This window comes from Engraulis encrasicolus, chromosome 21 (assembly GCF_034702125.1).
Source record: "Engraulis encrasicolus isolate BLACKSEA-1 chromosome 21, IST_EnEncr_1.0, whole genome shotgun sequence".
NCBI lineage: Eukaryota > Metazoa > Chordata > Actinopteri > Clupeiformes > Engraulidae > Engraulis > Engraulis encrasicolus.
This window is the reverse complement of record NC_085877.1, coordinates 11,098,621-11,113,620: the sequence shown is the minus strand read 5'-3', so window position 1 is coordinate 11,113,620 and position 15,000 is coordinate 11,098,621. Positions and strand designations below refer to the sequence as shown.

Genomic DNA, 15,000 nt, shown 5'->3' with positions numbered 1-15,000 from the left:
TAGCAGGGGGTCAGATTGAGTATTTACCCAATTTTACAGTATGATGTCTGTTTGAAAGGTAAGCTCTGGAACCATTTACAGGCACTTGCACTAAAACCAATACCAGGCAGAATTGTGTAGAAGCAAGAATGGTCCACGGTGTCAAATGCTTTGGATAAGTCCACAAAGATGGCAGCACAATGTTTTTTTTCTTGTCAAGAGAAGTGATAATATCATCCATTACTTAGTAGCAGCAGTAACTGTACTATGTTTTAGGCCTAAAGCCTGATTGGAGAGGGCTCAAATATTATTGGTATTTAGAAATTCTTTGAGCTGATCATTTACCAACTTCTCTAGTATTTTGAGAGACACGGTAGCTTTGGATATGGTCGATAGTTGTTAGGGGTCAGTCTTATCACCCCCTTGTGCAACGGGGTAATGTGTGCAAATTTCCATAGTGTAGGGACAACTCCAATGGAAATAGAAAAATTGAAAATGTGCAATAATGGCTCTGCTATTATATATGCCGCAGTGCGAAGAAAAAGAGGATCTAGGTGGTCTTCTCCAGTGGATTTGCGACTATCAATTGCTAATAAAGCAGATAGCACTGTACTGTATGCTTAGACACAGGATGAAGCCTGAATTCCAGATCATCATCTCTGACATTGTCTCTGATACGCATATCATGTCCAGCCCTAGGTATAAAGGAATGATTATTGCTATTATCAAAACTTTGACTGGCTAAAGAAAAATGTTTGTTAAGAGCACTGCAAATGTCTTGATTTGTCTTGTAGTAACATCATCAAACTTAATTGAAGAAGGCATAGGTGTAACAGATTTATTGTTTTTGTAATTTACAGCCTTCCAGAATTTTGCAGGATCAGAGTACGAACTAGAGGACAAAGGTTTAAAGTATAGTCAGATTTAGCCTTTCTTACAGATAATGTACATCTGTTTCCTGATTTTCCTGAAACTTGCCCAGTCGGAGGCATCCTTGCTCCTCCTTGCTAATGACCAAGCCTTATTTCTTGACTGAAAAAGAGAGGAGAGTTCAGGGGTGAACCATGGGTTTGTTCTACTTTTTACTCTTATCTTTTTAAAAGGTGCATGTTTGTCAACAATGCAAATAAATGAGTTTGAGAAAAACTGTAGAGCCAAGTCAGCATCAGGAATTTCAGTTGTTAGATGAAATGTCACTTTCATAGAGATCATTTAAAAAAGCTTGCTCATTAAAATGTTTCATAGTCTTTTAACCAAATGTGAGGCAGTGCTTTGGTTAGAGTGCTGTGCCTAATACAGGGCAATGGGACAGTGGTCGCTGACCCCTAAATCAAAAACACCACTTGCGCTAATTTTGTTCATCTTATTAGTAAAAAGTAGATCAATAAGAGATGATTTGCTAAGGTTCTTAGAGTTTGGTCTTGTTGGATCATTAATAAGTTGATCCAAAAATAGACTCGAGAAAACCTCTCTAAGATGTTTGGAGGCATCAGTTAGCCAGTCAATATTAAAATCCCCAAGAACTAGAACTTCTGAGTCAGTGAATCTAGATATCAATTCTGCCAGCTGATCTATGGATTTAGAATCAGCTGACGGGGGTCTATAAATCCCAACTATTATGAAGGAGTTGTTATTGGTGCCATAATGAACCTTGAGTGCAATAAATTCAAAGGATTTAGGTTCACTTAAGGAATACAGAAATGTGACAGAAAAATGTGACTTCACGTAAATAGCCACACCCCCACCCCTCCCAACCCTGTCAATTCTAATTGTAGCCTGAAAGGTTGACTTCAGAGTCATCAATTTCACTCTTCAGCCAAGTTTCTGATAAAACCAAGATATCAGTGTTAGTTTGAGCAATTAAAATATTTAGGTGGTCCATTTTATCTTGTTGCAATATACTTCTGATATTGAGGTGGATTAACCCAATGCCTTTTCTTGTCCTTAAAAACACATGGATTGTCCAAGCGAAACAACATCAGGGGTAGACTCCAATGGACATGTAGCATTTATGACTTCAGGGGCTTAGTCCATTAGGAGAAATTAGGAAGGACAGTCTCTGGCAGGGAGATATCATTGCAGATGGGCAGGCTTGGGCATTTCCGAGGAGCCATCTGCTGGCCAAAGGAGGTAATTGAATGGGAGGGTGAGCAAACAGCAGCGAACCCATATTAGGCCTAATAGTTTGAATAATGAGCTGCGTTGGGTTATGCTGTGGAGAATGTCAAAGTGTGCTGGCAATGAAATGAAATGAAATTAGTGGTTAATTGCTGAATTCCTCGGGAGTTTGGGTGTACACCATCAGGTTTGTACAGATGTGAGTTTTGTCCAGAAGATGTCAAAGTTGGCAATGAAATCAAAAACCAGCGTCGCTGCAAAAGTTTTTCAGCCAATTATGAAGACTGAGAAGCCTACTGAAACGTTCGGAATGTGTGGAGTTGAAAGGAATCGGACCTGACATAATGCAACGCTTCCCAAGACTTTCTACAGTAAAGCATAACGTTTCTAACTCACGCTGCAGTTTGAGGGAGTTTCGGGCCATTACGTCATTCGTCCCCACGTGCGCAATAACAATGTTTACATTTGGATGCACGTCGAGAAGGGTGGGGATGAGTTTTGATATGTCAATAATCCTACCTCCAGAAACGCAATAAGTGACAGCTCTAGGTAGAATTAAGTGTCTAACAATGGAGTCGCCGACAATAAGAATTTCAGGGTCACACTCAGCGTCCCCATAGATCGCTGTTGAAGAAGGAAGTTGCAGTGACTGTAAAACTGGGCCTACAGCTGGGTTGCCATCTGTTGCTGGAGAAACAGCCCCAGCGTCCGACAGGCCAGGGGAGGAAAGAGAGTCAAGAGATGCTTTGCAAACCGATGATCGTGTTGGTGGCGATTTACTTGAGGACATGTCTACAGCATTAGAATTCGCTGGCGTGGATGCCCCAACCGGAGAGTTAGAGTCAGCTGGAAGAACATTTCCAGCTGGTAGCGATTGGCTAGCTGACAGGTCAGCATCGTTAACATTTGCTGACAAGGGAGGCCAATCAGTCAGATGGTCAAAGTCAAAGTTGGCTGGTGAAACACCCCTTGGACCTCATCATAAGCCTCCTAACGCCCCCATGACCTTATCATAAGCCTGCCAGCGGCCCCCTTGGTATTCAAAAATAAAATATACTAATGCCTTCCAATGGCAACGAATCACCGTGCCATCTCAGCTGTATCCTCCTCAACACCCCCCTAGGGCTCCAAGTGTCCCCTGGTGGGCAGTAGAGCCCTGTTGAGAAACACTTATCTATGTCATCCTCTGTCTCTCAAAGCTTCTCTCTCTCTCTCTCTCTCTCTCTCACATACACAGACACACACACACACACATGTCACACAAACACACCAACTCTGTCTATGCTCTATGTCAGTGTTTCCCAAACTTTTTCAGACCAAGGCCCACTTTGTCCCCCCAAAAAATTATCGGGGACCACCTGTCATCTGAATTGGCAGTTGATGGATGCTAATTTGACACTGCTAATTTTTATGCAGATCACTTACTTTTTATTTACATTATAAGCCTGTCTTATTGTGTTGAAAACATGAAAATGTTACAAATATAGCCTACTGCTAGCTTATCTTGGAAAATTATAAATGCCCTCGCGGACCACCTGAGCTCTGTCGCGGACCACTAGTGGTCCCCGGACCACACTTTGAGAACCACTGCTCTATGTGTATGCCAACAGTCATGCATACAAAACACCAACACACAGCGAAGCACACACACACACGTGAAGCTCATCTCTTCCCTCTCCCTCTCAAACACACTCTCCCTCACACATAAACACACCCACATGGACCTCCTCTGTGTGAGTGAATGGGATTGAGGGACTGGGAGTTGGTGCGTGCGTGTGTGCGGCGTGCGTGCGTCCGTGCGTCCGTGCGTGCGTGCGTGCGCAACGCATATGTGTGGGTGTGCTTGTGTGGGTGTTTGTGTGTGTATGTTTGGTAATGGGACAGCACAGTGCACTAAGGAGCTATTGTAACAAGAATATGGTGCATACTGTCACCACACGCATACACACAACTCTCACACACAGATGGGTTCTCTGTCTGATGCATGCACACACACACACACACACACACACACACACACACACACACACACACACACACACACACACACACACACACACACACACACACACACACACACACACACTGTTTACTGCACTCAGAATCACAATGAGATGTGAATGTGTCCTGTGCAGGGCTTTGAACCGTTATTTTTTTCCAAACGGTTCGTTCCGAACAGAAACGGAATTATTTCGTTTCCGGTTATGTGTTCCACCAATAAATTGACGTTCCCGAACCGGTTAGAACAAAAAAATATTGTTCCCGGAACGGTTAATTTCGTTCCTGTCAGCTGATTACTCCCCATAGGCCTAACTGACGTTAATTAACCAAGAAAGTCGGAAGTGCAAATGAGTCAGCCTACATTCCAAACTGTTTATTCAAGCATATGAAAAGAATATCCTTCAGAATTTTGTCAAGCGGAGAATAAACCTCAATAATGAAAATGTGCGCTCCACGCTGACTTGGGTCATGGGGAGCGCTAAGACGGACATTGTGAGTTTGTGCATATTTGAAGCGGCCATGGATGCCCAATAACGAAGAACATTCTCAGTGCGCTTTAAACGCGCTTCTCTGCAATGTCTAACAATGATGCAATGGAAACTTTGCCCTTTTGTATAACAGTGGTTTCTCTTATTTAAGATGTGGAGTGGAGACTTTGTAATCCACAGCTCTCTCTCCATTCAGTCAGAGAATGTCTGATGTCACACAGGACATGAACCTCAGCAGTCATGGTAACGTGTGCAGGAAAATAATTACTTTTTTTTAGTTTGAGGAACGATATTAACCGGTATTAACCGGTTACCATAATTTTTAAATAAGTGTTCCCGTTCCAGAACATAAAAAATATAAAAGTTTCCGGTTTCGTTTCTGTTCCCTGTAAAATACAAAAAGTTCCCGGTTTTCGTTTTCGTTCCTTGAACCGGTTCAAAGCCCTGGTCCTGTGATTCCTGTGAATGTGAGTGTGGGTGTCTCTGCAGTGTGTGTGTGTGTGTGTGTGTGTGTGTGTGTGTGTGTGTGTGTGTGTGTGTGTGTGTGTGTGTGTGTGTGTGTGTGTGTGTGTGTGTGTGTGTGTGTGTGTGTGTGTGGTTGTGACGCTTTTTCTTTGTGTGTGTGTCTGCCTGTGACTGTGTGTTGAGAGGTGTTTAACAAGCTTTTTACTTTTCTTCCACAGTTGACCAGGTGAAGTTTGGCTATCCACGCAGGAAGGAGATGGAACCATATCCTGACCTGGTGAGTAATCTCTCTCTCTCTCTCTCTCTCTCTCTCTCTCTCTCTCTCTCTCTCTCTCTCTCTCTCTCTCTCTCTCTCTCTCTCTCTCTCTCTCTCTCTCTCTCTCTCTCTCTCTCTCTCTCTCAGTCACACAGAAACATGCACACACGTACACGCGCCAGTCACACACAAGCTCTTTCTCTTTTTCTCCACGTGTGTCTTAGGGCTGTGACGATATTGAACCGAATGGTGATTAATCGTGATACGCAGTCACGATACTGAATCGCAACGCAAAGGCACAGTATCCTGATGTGTCCTTTCAAAGCTCTGTTACCCTTTGGTCCTTCCAAGCTTCAAATCATCATCCTTATTATTTTGAAATTTTATTCTTAGCCTTTTGCAACCTATTCTACGTTCAAACGATCTTAGTCTTTATTTATATTTTTATTGTATGATGTTGGCAAAGGTGGAAAAAGAAAATGAAGGAAGTAAATATCGCAATGCATAGCAATAATACATGTATTTCAATGCATCGTGATGGTATCGCATCGTAGCAATTGTATATCGTGATGCGCATCGAATTGTGAACCCGTTGCCAAATACCGACGCCTAGTGTGTCTTAGAGGTGGTGTCGTGTCAATGAATGAATGTGTTGATGCTTTGTCTCTTAGGGATCCTATGACGACTGGAGTGTTTCTGGAGACGAGGCGGAATCACCGTAAGTGGCTTTTGCTGTCTGTTAACATCTCTCCCTGCTACAGTTACTGTTTGGCAAACTTTAAAAAAAAAATAAAGGCTTGTTGGGATTTATCACCTTTATTAACCCCTCAGCTCAGAGCCCATGGCAGTGGTCTCCAATTATTTCACTCCAAGCATCAAATTATGTAGCGCAAGTGAGGCTGAGGGCCAAACAAATCACCCGACCGTATAGCCAAATATAGCATGCGTATACAGTATATTTTCATTTGTTCCAACCTCATGGCGTGCCAAATGTTTGCCATGCCCGGGCCGGATCTGGCCCGTGGGCCGGCATTTGGAGACCACTGGCCTATGGTGTGACCTTACTGTCACGAAAAATGTAATTACCAAGTATTCTGTTACTTAAGGCTCTCAGTGATGACATAGCAATGTTGTTATGATGTAGTTTAGTATTTTCAGCAAATAGTCAATAGGCCCGCCTGCGACCCCATCTGCACTAAGAGACTACGTAGACAGGACAGTTGAGAGAGACAGTAAACCAGTAGGAGAGAGAGGGGGGGAAGGATCTGCAAAGAACCTCAGAAGGGTCAGAATCAAACCTGAGTTGCTGGCATAATGCTATGGCATCTTAGCTCATTGAGGCAAACTTAAATTCCATGTATGGTTGGGCAAAAATGAAGTTGTCACAGGTTTCATATTTGGGCAATTGATTGTCCAATAACAGTCCAATATCACGATCTCTGTAGACAGACATAAGAGTTTGGCCTAGCCCTTCGAGGTCAGCGTTTTCTGTGTTCCCATGCCAAAGAGTGGCTATTAGGGTTTTCACACCTGGTCCCTTTCAGCCATTTAATTGAACTCAGACCTGTGACTCAGCATTTTTTGTGCATATGTGAACACTCCAAAGTGTACCCAGACCCCTCGGAAGTGAACTGTACTGAGACCTTTATTGATGTGGTCTCAGTACGGTTCACTCATGAGTTCTGACAAGTTACACTTGTGACTAGGTGTAATCACTTAAGGAGATCTCTAGAGGACCGGGTGTGATCAAAAACAGGACCATAAAGACCAGCCGTAAGACACTCACAATATGAACAAAAACAGAACTGAGTCCTTTTGCTGTCGGTTCACTTTTTGGTCCACTTAAAGAGGACTGAGTTTGGTTCACTTAAAGGGGACTAAGTGTGAAAATACCTTTAAATTGAGAGGTAGCTGGTTTGCCACTTAGGGCTCGAACCCACAATTTCACAGCGGCAGCAACCCCACAGCTTGAGAGCACGGGTCAACATTGCATATCTGTACGAGGCTTAGAGAGTGAGGTTTTTACCAAAGGCCTATCTCTGAACCCCTGTTTGTCCGTTACATTCGCATGCATCTTAGGTCTGTTGTACTTCACCCCTTTGCGCAGAGCCAATGTTATACCGGTAACCTTACTGTCACCAAAATGGCAACCACCAAGTCTTACTGTTACTAATCTGTTACTTACTGTAGGGCTTTTGGTAATGTCATAGCAATGTTATTATCAGAGAGAGTAGAGAGAGAGAGGTTCCATTGGCCCATTGTTTCCGGGTTCTATTATTGCAAGGGGGAGGGGGGGGAATCGCCTTTAGGCAGACCTAGGCAGACCTAAGGACTGTTCTATTCAATGCTAGGAGTATTATGACACGGCCCTTTAGGCAGACCGGAACCTGGTCATGTTAGGTGCCCATAGCAACCTATTACATTGGCATATCTCTATATCTTAAAGATTCTCTGTTATTATGATGCAGTTGAGACTTTTCAGCAATGAGTGAATGTGAAAAGGCTACCGGCAGAATTGTTGGGTTAAAGCAGGGTTAATAGCACCTCTTTGACGAGCTACAGAAGCCTCGTCTGAGTGATGCTGTGAGGAGCACAGTGACATTTAGCCACACTGAGGGAAACAGGCGAGGGCTTTGAGAAGTAAACAACTGTGTACGTGTATGTGTATATATGTGTGTGGTTGTGCATGCGTGCGTGTGTGTGTGTGTGTGTGTGTGTGTGTGTGTGTGCGTGTGTGCGTGTGTACGTGCGTGTGTGCGTGCATGCCTGCTGTTCTCCTCTGCAGGAGTCTGCTGGAATGCGTGGAGGAGGCTCTGCAAGAGAGGTAGGTCTGCCATCTGGCTCTCACCCAGAACAATTTAAATAAAGGAAGCAAAGGGCAGCACTTTTCCGATATTTCTTTGTTTATTCTGCCACAGTGGGCTGAACAGTGCTGTTCTTCGCTCCCTTTATGTATCTATGTTTTATGTGGTATTCAGCACCCAGTTAAAAGCTGTGTGAATTGTTAGGCGATAATGTGAGTCCGTCTCCTCCAGTTTTCAAGTTTGGCCCAGGCAGGCTGCCATCAGGCTGCCATCTCACTGCCTGCAAGTCAATACATTCATCCCGTCCCTTCCTCTGGCCAGTCCTTCTTTTGTTGCAGATGTAATTACAGCACTAGTAGTGTGATAGCACACCATTGAAACCATGTCATATCATACCTCTAGTGTTGTAATTACATTTGTAAGAGCACTTGTACTTCTGCTATATACATGTACAACTCTGCCTCTGCCATCCAGCCTGGTAACGCGAGACCTGACATAATTGATGACGATGATCAAAGTGGGGTTTTTTCCCCAAGTTATTATTTAAAGTTATCAATTAGGAACTAAGAAGATATTCTCTCATATGCAGTCAGGTATCAGGATATTTAATAGGGGAAACAAACAGCCTTTCAGCGTTGCTTGACAGCGGGGAAACCTTATTGTTTTCTCCAAAGAGGAGGGGCAACATCAAAGCATGAGGTCAAAGGTAGGAGGAAGGCTTAAGGAGAAACTTCATTGATTTACTGTACACTACATATTATACAGTAGTTCTAGTATTCGAAATTCAAGCATTTTGAATGTGTCCTGCAGGAAATATCTATCTGGACAATCGCAAAGCTGCCACATACAACACATAATACATAACAAAAGATACAATATATACTGTAGATACCCATAGTGCATAGCATGTAGTAAGTGAGCGAACAACCTCAGTAACAAATATGTTAATATCTCTTTGATACTCGCATCCAGGTTGGCTCAGACAAAGTAGAGACAGGTAGGCCTAGATACTTGCTGCCTTACCTCGTCCATCATTTTCGGCTCAAGCATAGCGCCGTTAGGCTGCTCCAAAATAGGAGCTATTCCCATGTGAGCCAAGGACTCTTGTTTACATGCCACATAACTCTGAGTCTCTGTCACTGTCTGCCACAGCACAGTGCAGCTTCACAGAGCCCAATCAACAGTCAGGGACGAATTAGGACTTCATAGGCCCCTGGGCCAGACAGAAAGAAAGGCCCCCTCCCCTCTCCATGGAATCGCAACGTTCCAAAAGATTTGGGTGTTAAGGCAAGATGTTAGAGCCTTTGTTTCCCCAAGGAAATGTGAATATACAGTAGTGAAAAGTGCAGTGTTGAGGCTTCAGTTTCAGGGCCCCCTTGGCTCTTGGGCCCCTGGGCCTGGGACCTGTAGGCCCGTGCAGTAGTCCACCCTCGCCAATCAGATGATGCATGTTTGTGTTTTAATCAGTGTGTTTACATTGTTTGAAGCACACATCTTTAATGACTCTCTTTCTGTTCTTGTCTCTCTCCCTGTGTCTTGTCCCCCCTCTCTCTCTCTCTCTCTCTCTCTCTCTCTCTCTCTCTCTCTCTCTCTCTCTCTCCCTCTCTCTCTCTCTCTGTATCTCTCTCTCTCTCTCTCTCTCTCTCTCTCTCTCTCTCTCTCTCTCTCTCTCTCTCTCTCTCTCTCTCTCTCTCTCCCCCCCACACACACACAGAAGTCTAACTATCAAGCGAGTCTTCTCTTCTGAGGTATGTGGGTTAACTTTTTTCTGGAATATACTGTAAGCAAGGTCACATAGAGCCTGTTATGCATAGCTGTGTATGCGTAGTATGCTTGCTACCTGTGTGTAAGTGAAACCTTATATAATGTGACATAAACGGCTGCACTGTGCTACGCTTGTTTGTTTGTAAATACAGTACTAGCACACATATAAGTACATTCATTTTACAAACTGTATTAACTCCCGTCAGTGTGCTGAGCTGCTGAAATCCTCATCGTTATTAACCTCAGATTATGTGCAAGTCCATCACATATGTCTCTGTGTGACTACTGATCTGTTGTGAAGATGTGAGGCAATGACACTTTAGTAGTAGCAGGGTGATGCAACCCCAGCTATTGCCACTATTGCATAGATTGAATGTTTCTTTTATTATTGTTAGTGGTTTATGGACACATATTCATTGCAGTGCATTAAACACCAATTACTAATTAATTTATGGGCATTAGCTGTGGTTGTACCACCTGACGTCTGAGCCCCAAAAAAACAAATCAAATGTCATAGACACATATAGGTGTCAGGTACAAATGTTATTGTGTTGTCATTACAATCCAAAAAAATAACAATGTGAAATGGAAACAGGGACAACATAACACATTGCGTTTCCCCCTACTTCTGAAATTACAGTCATGGTGTGAGATATTTGTGTTTAATTGAAATGTTTATTTAGTAGAGCAAGGGCTATTTCTGGGCTAACAGGTGATTTATACATTGTTGTGTGTTTGTGTGCTAATGGTGTCCATGTCCCTGTTAAGTGGGCCAGGCATCAGATTGTTTAATTACCAGACTGTTTAATTAGTGGTGTTTGTGTGTCTGTGTGTCTGTGGGTCTGTTTGCCTTTGTCTGTGTGTGTGTGTATGTCTGTGTCTGTGTGTGCACGTGCATGCATGTGTGTGTGTGTGTGTGTGTGTGTGTGTATCCTTTTCTGTGTGTGTGTATGTCTGTGTCTGTGCGTGCGCGTGCATGTGTGTGTGTGTGTGTGTGTGTGTGTATCTTTTTCCATGTGTGTGTGTGTAGTGGGGTAAAGCAGGCTTCCGGCGTAGTGGTCTGTTTAACCCCCCTCCCTCCTCCACCACGGCCTCCCTGCCCGCCTCGGGCTGCTACCCCCCCAGCCTGGACGAGAGAGACACGCTCACACTGAAGGCCAGCGCCACGCTGGGGCCTGACCCCCCCTCCAGGCCACTATCAGGTACTACACATGTACACGCATGCACACAGGCACGCACAGACACACACAAACACACAAACACACATACACACATACACACACACACAAATACACAAACGCAGTCAAGGGCCTGATGCCCCCTTTTGGCCATTATTTAGTACTACATCCACACCACCTCTGAGGTAACACAGACACACACACACGTACACACAAACAGGGTTGCCAGATGAGTCTGATGATATCCAGCCGAAGAACTGCTCAAAACATGCCTGGAAGCACTAAATCCTGTCCAATTTGAACTACCGGTACATTACATTGATATTGCCATAAATCTGCAGAAAAACTCGCCTAGAGGCCATTTTTTGCCCTTTTTACCAACAGACTGGGAAACCGCCCAATCTGGCAACACTGCACTCACACACACGTACTGTACACTCACATGCTAAATGTCTTCTACAGTACAGCACAGTATACTACATACTCTGTTTTATTCCTCAGTCCTGTCCAGGTGCTCAGCTAGTGAGGATGTACGGGACTGGTGCAACGACCTCTCCATACCTGAAGAGGGCGATGGAGAGCAGGCGGAGAAGAGCTCCGAGCAGGAGCAGGAGCAGGAGCAGGAGAACGAGCAAGGCAGCTCTCCCCCCAAAGACACGGCCCTCTCCCCAGAGTGGAGCACACTCCGGCGGAAGAGAGAGGAGTCGGTGAGTGGCTGCAGCGCCAGATATGGCCTTGATGTAGCCCTGTTGTGGCCCTGATGAAGACCAGGTGTGGTCCTGATCTGGCGACGATATGATGTTGATATGGCCTTGCACATGAAAGAGGGAGAAGGCCCACGTGTTTCTCTGATTTGGGCCTGATGTGGCCCTAATATAGTGCATCTGTGGCCCTCTACTAGCCGTTTTTTGGCCCTGGTCTAGCCCTGGTGTTGCCTTGATATGGATCTAATACAGCCCTTTTCAAATGTGTGTGCAAGGGCCAGCCATTTTTACCTAACGGTGTAACGGTGTAACGGTGTGGTGTGATGAATTAAATACTGCATGATTTTATATTTTCAGTTTGCTCTGATTTATATTAAAACACGAATTGGAGAATGATTTCCATAACAAAGCAACACATTCAGTTTCTCTCCCATTTTCCCTTGAAGTGTTTAATATACTTGATGTTTGAAAAAAAAAAAACCTAACAACTCAGATGATAAAATCATTCCCTGTGTGTGTGTGTCTAACTGTTTGTTAACCGTTTGTAGAGTGCAGAGTGTCACGGGCTGCCTCCAACTCCCCAAGTACATGTAAGTGGAGCTCTCTAACTGCATGCAACCCTCATGCCGCCTGCACACACAGCTCTGGAACACAGGGGTGAATTTCTCGAAACCAAAGTTGCTTACTACATTAGCTACTTCGTTGCTTTCAATGCATTTTTCCATTGGCAACTACCGAAGTTGCTAACAGGCTAACAACTTCCCTTTTTAGAAACTCACCCCAGATGCGGTACTAAAGGAAACCATTCATTATCTATTAGAGATTCGCTAATTCACCACCAAACACAACAATAATTTCCACACCACAAAAAGGTGAAGCAAAGCATTCTTAGTATTCAAATAAAAATGTTTCAAACTGGTCACTTCAGACCTTGCTTGTGGGAGTTTTCTGAGGTAATACAATGTCCACAAGATGGCGTGATGCAGCGTGTTGCGGTTACTTGAGAGCTGTGTGTGCAGCCGGCGTCAGGCGCTGTTTTTACATACCCAGGTATTTTGACAATCGAACATTTTTATCTCTCCGTTTTCCAAAATATCTTTGTTCGGTGAATCTGCATACATATGCTGACGAGAGAGCTGTCATAAATACTTTAAGCCTGTACAAGGCAAAGAGAAAGTCATGGAAGTCTCTGTTTTGATCTGTTCATCTAAGTTTTTTCACAAATCTCGACTTTGCCCGAGTTTTTTGAAGGATTCATTTCAGAGGAAAAACCCCAGTTTGTATGCAAACGAAAAGCACAAACGAAGGGAGAGGTTTTCGTTTTTTGTAAATACCTGGATATGTATTAACAGCGCCTCAGAGAGTATTTTTGGTTTGGGTTTACATTTATTAAATTTCATTTTTTTCTGATTGGTAAAGCTCATTTTCTGTAACTTGAGCTGTTTTTGCAGAACTCTTCACAAGAATACAACAACCTCACACTGAATCAACAAACCTGTGTAGATATAAATTGCAAAATCTAGGTTTGCTTAACTCTACAAACAGTTTTAAAGTAAATGTTTTTGTACCATATCCTTAACATTACATAACATCACATTACTAGCACACATTGCAGTGAACAGACACAGACAGTAAGAAAGAACACAGCACTTTGCCTCTTGGTTGCTCTGTTCACAAAGTATGTCATTTTGAGGAGGTTAGGAGTCGAGGAATGTGTAAAGCAGTGAGTTGTGTTTCCAAACGAGTGTTGTACAAATGGATTGATTTTGTAATTTAAAAAAAAATAGTGTTATAAAATTACAAACTGAGTGCTCGAAGCAGTTTTTGCTATTAGTTTGACTAATGTGGTGATAGGTTTGTGCATCTTTGTGAAGAGTTACGCAAAAAACAGCCCAAGTTACAATGCCGTAAATTAGCTTTTGCGAACAGAAAAGACTGTAATATGTTTAAAGAGAGGTGAGTTTTACTGTGAATAACATTAAGTAATACAGCATGTTGTGGAATCAGAGGTCTGATCATTCTATAAGATACAGATCTGTACCCCTAAGCCCAAAATGCTGTCCTTGCACAGGATAGCAGTTGCAGAGTGTAATAAAAAAAGACACAATGCAGTTTGTGTAAAGAACAATTGATTTTAATAAGCTGCTGCTGATGATGATGATTGCAGATGGGAGCGTGTTTCTCTAAGGTGTTCAATGGCTGCCCACTGAAGATCAACTGCGCTGTGACGTGGGTGTTCCCAAAGACTAGAGGTTAGCATGCTTGCCACATCGAACTGACAAAACATTAGGGAGGTGTCAAAAGTAAAAGGAAAGAAGAAGCACAGTTTGCTTCCAACACAGGTAACTTATCTGATTAACCAGTACACCTGTGTACTCGTCTTACGATAAGCTGACTCTGCACTGGTTGAATCAAATTTGTGATGGGTCCTTGTTGGGTTTTTAGTGTTTTTTGGTAACAACAGTCTATCTACCTAAATAAATGAAGGATGAATCACCACCGCACTCTGGTATCTTTGCTGGTAGTTTATTTGGTGAACAACGCGTTTCGCTACTGCTTCATCAGGTTCACAGTCTATCTACCTCTTTAGGTACAATGGAGTAAATGGTGTAACAGCTATTTACCTAATATCATGTGCTAGTGTTGTACTTACACCATGAATTTACTTTTACTTTTGACACCTCTGCCAATCATCTTCTGAAAGTAAGTAATCCAAGGCACTGTACTAATTCAAAAATCATAAAATGCAAGTCTGAAGTTTAAACAACTAAAAATCTCACACAGTGTCCCTTTAAGATGTATTACAGTATGTTTAACTGTTGAAGTCTGAAGTTTTCCTTTTGTTTCAGACATTCAAAAGTTGTATCCTTTACCTGACATGTTTCAACAGTATAACTTCCATCTTCATCTGAGGGATGTGAGTCTCACATGAAGACGGAAGTTATAGTCTGAAACAAAAGGAAAACTTCAGACTTCAACAGTTAAACATAGTGAACATACTGTAATACATCTTAAAGGGACACTGTGTGAGATTTTTAGTTGTTTATTTCCAGAATTCATGCTTCCCATTCATTAATGTTGCCTTTTTTATGAATAGTGAAAGCCCATTGGGAAACTCCAACTCCCATTGTCATCGTGACACAGCACTCCACAGCACACAAGTGAACACTGCACACTGCACACAACGAAATTGTATTCATGCCTCACCCGTGCAAGGGGGCAGCCCTCAGTGGCGCCCCATGG

At 43.2% G+C, this 15,000-nt stretch overlaps 1 protein-coding gene across 4 annotated transcripts in view; it reads left to right on the top strand.

Moving 5' to 3' along the window:
• The window catches only part of map4k2 (mitogen-activated protein kinase kinase kinase kinase 2), a 61,202-nt gene that overhangs the window by 31,268 nt on the left and 14,934 nt on the right, over positions 1-15,000 (top strand). For 3 of the 4 annotated variants that reach the window (XM_063187557.1, XM_063187554.1, XM_063187558.1), the window contains 8 exons: positions 5,270-5,328; positions 5,979-6,025; positions 8,093-8,131; positions 9,826-9,859; positions 10,906-11,077; positions 11,555-11,760; positions 12,306-12,347; positions 13,925-14,009. In XM_063187557.1, the coding sequence (XP_063043627.1) occupies positions 5,270-5,328; positions 5,979-6,025; positions 8,093-8,131; positions 9,826-9,859; positions 10,906-11,077; positions 11,555-11,760; positions 12,306-12,347; positions 13,925-14,009 (684 nt within the window). The remainder of the gene's footprint in view (positions 1-5,269; positions 5,329-5,978; positions 6,026-8,092; positions 8,132-9,825; positions 9,860-10,905; positions 11,078-11,554; positions 11,761-12,305; positions 12,348-13,924; positions 14,010-15,000) is intronic. The other variant, XM_063187555.1, reaches the window with a different exon arrangement.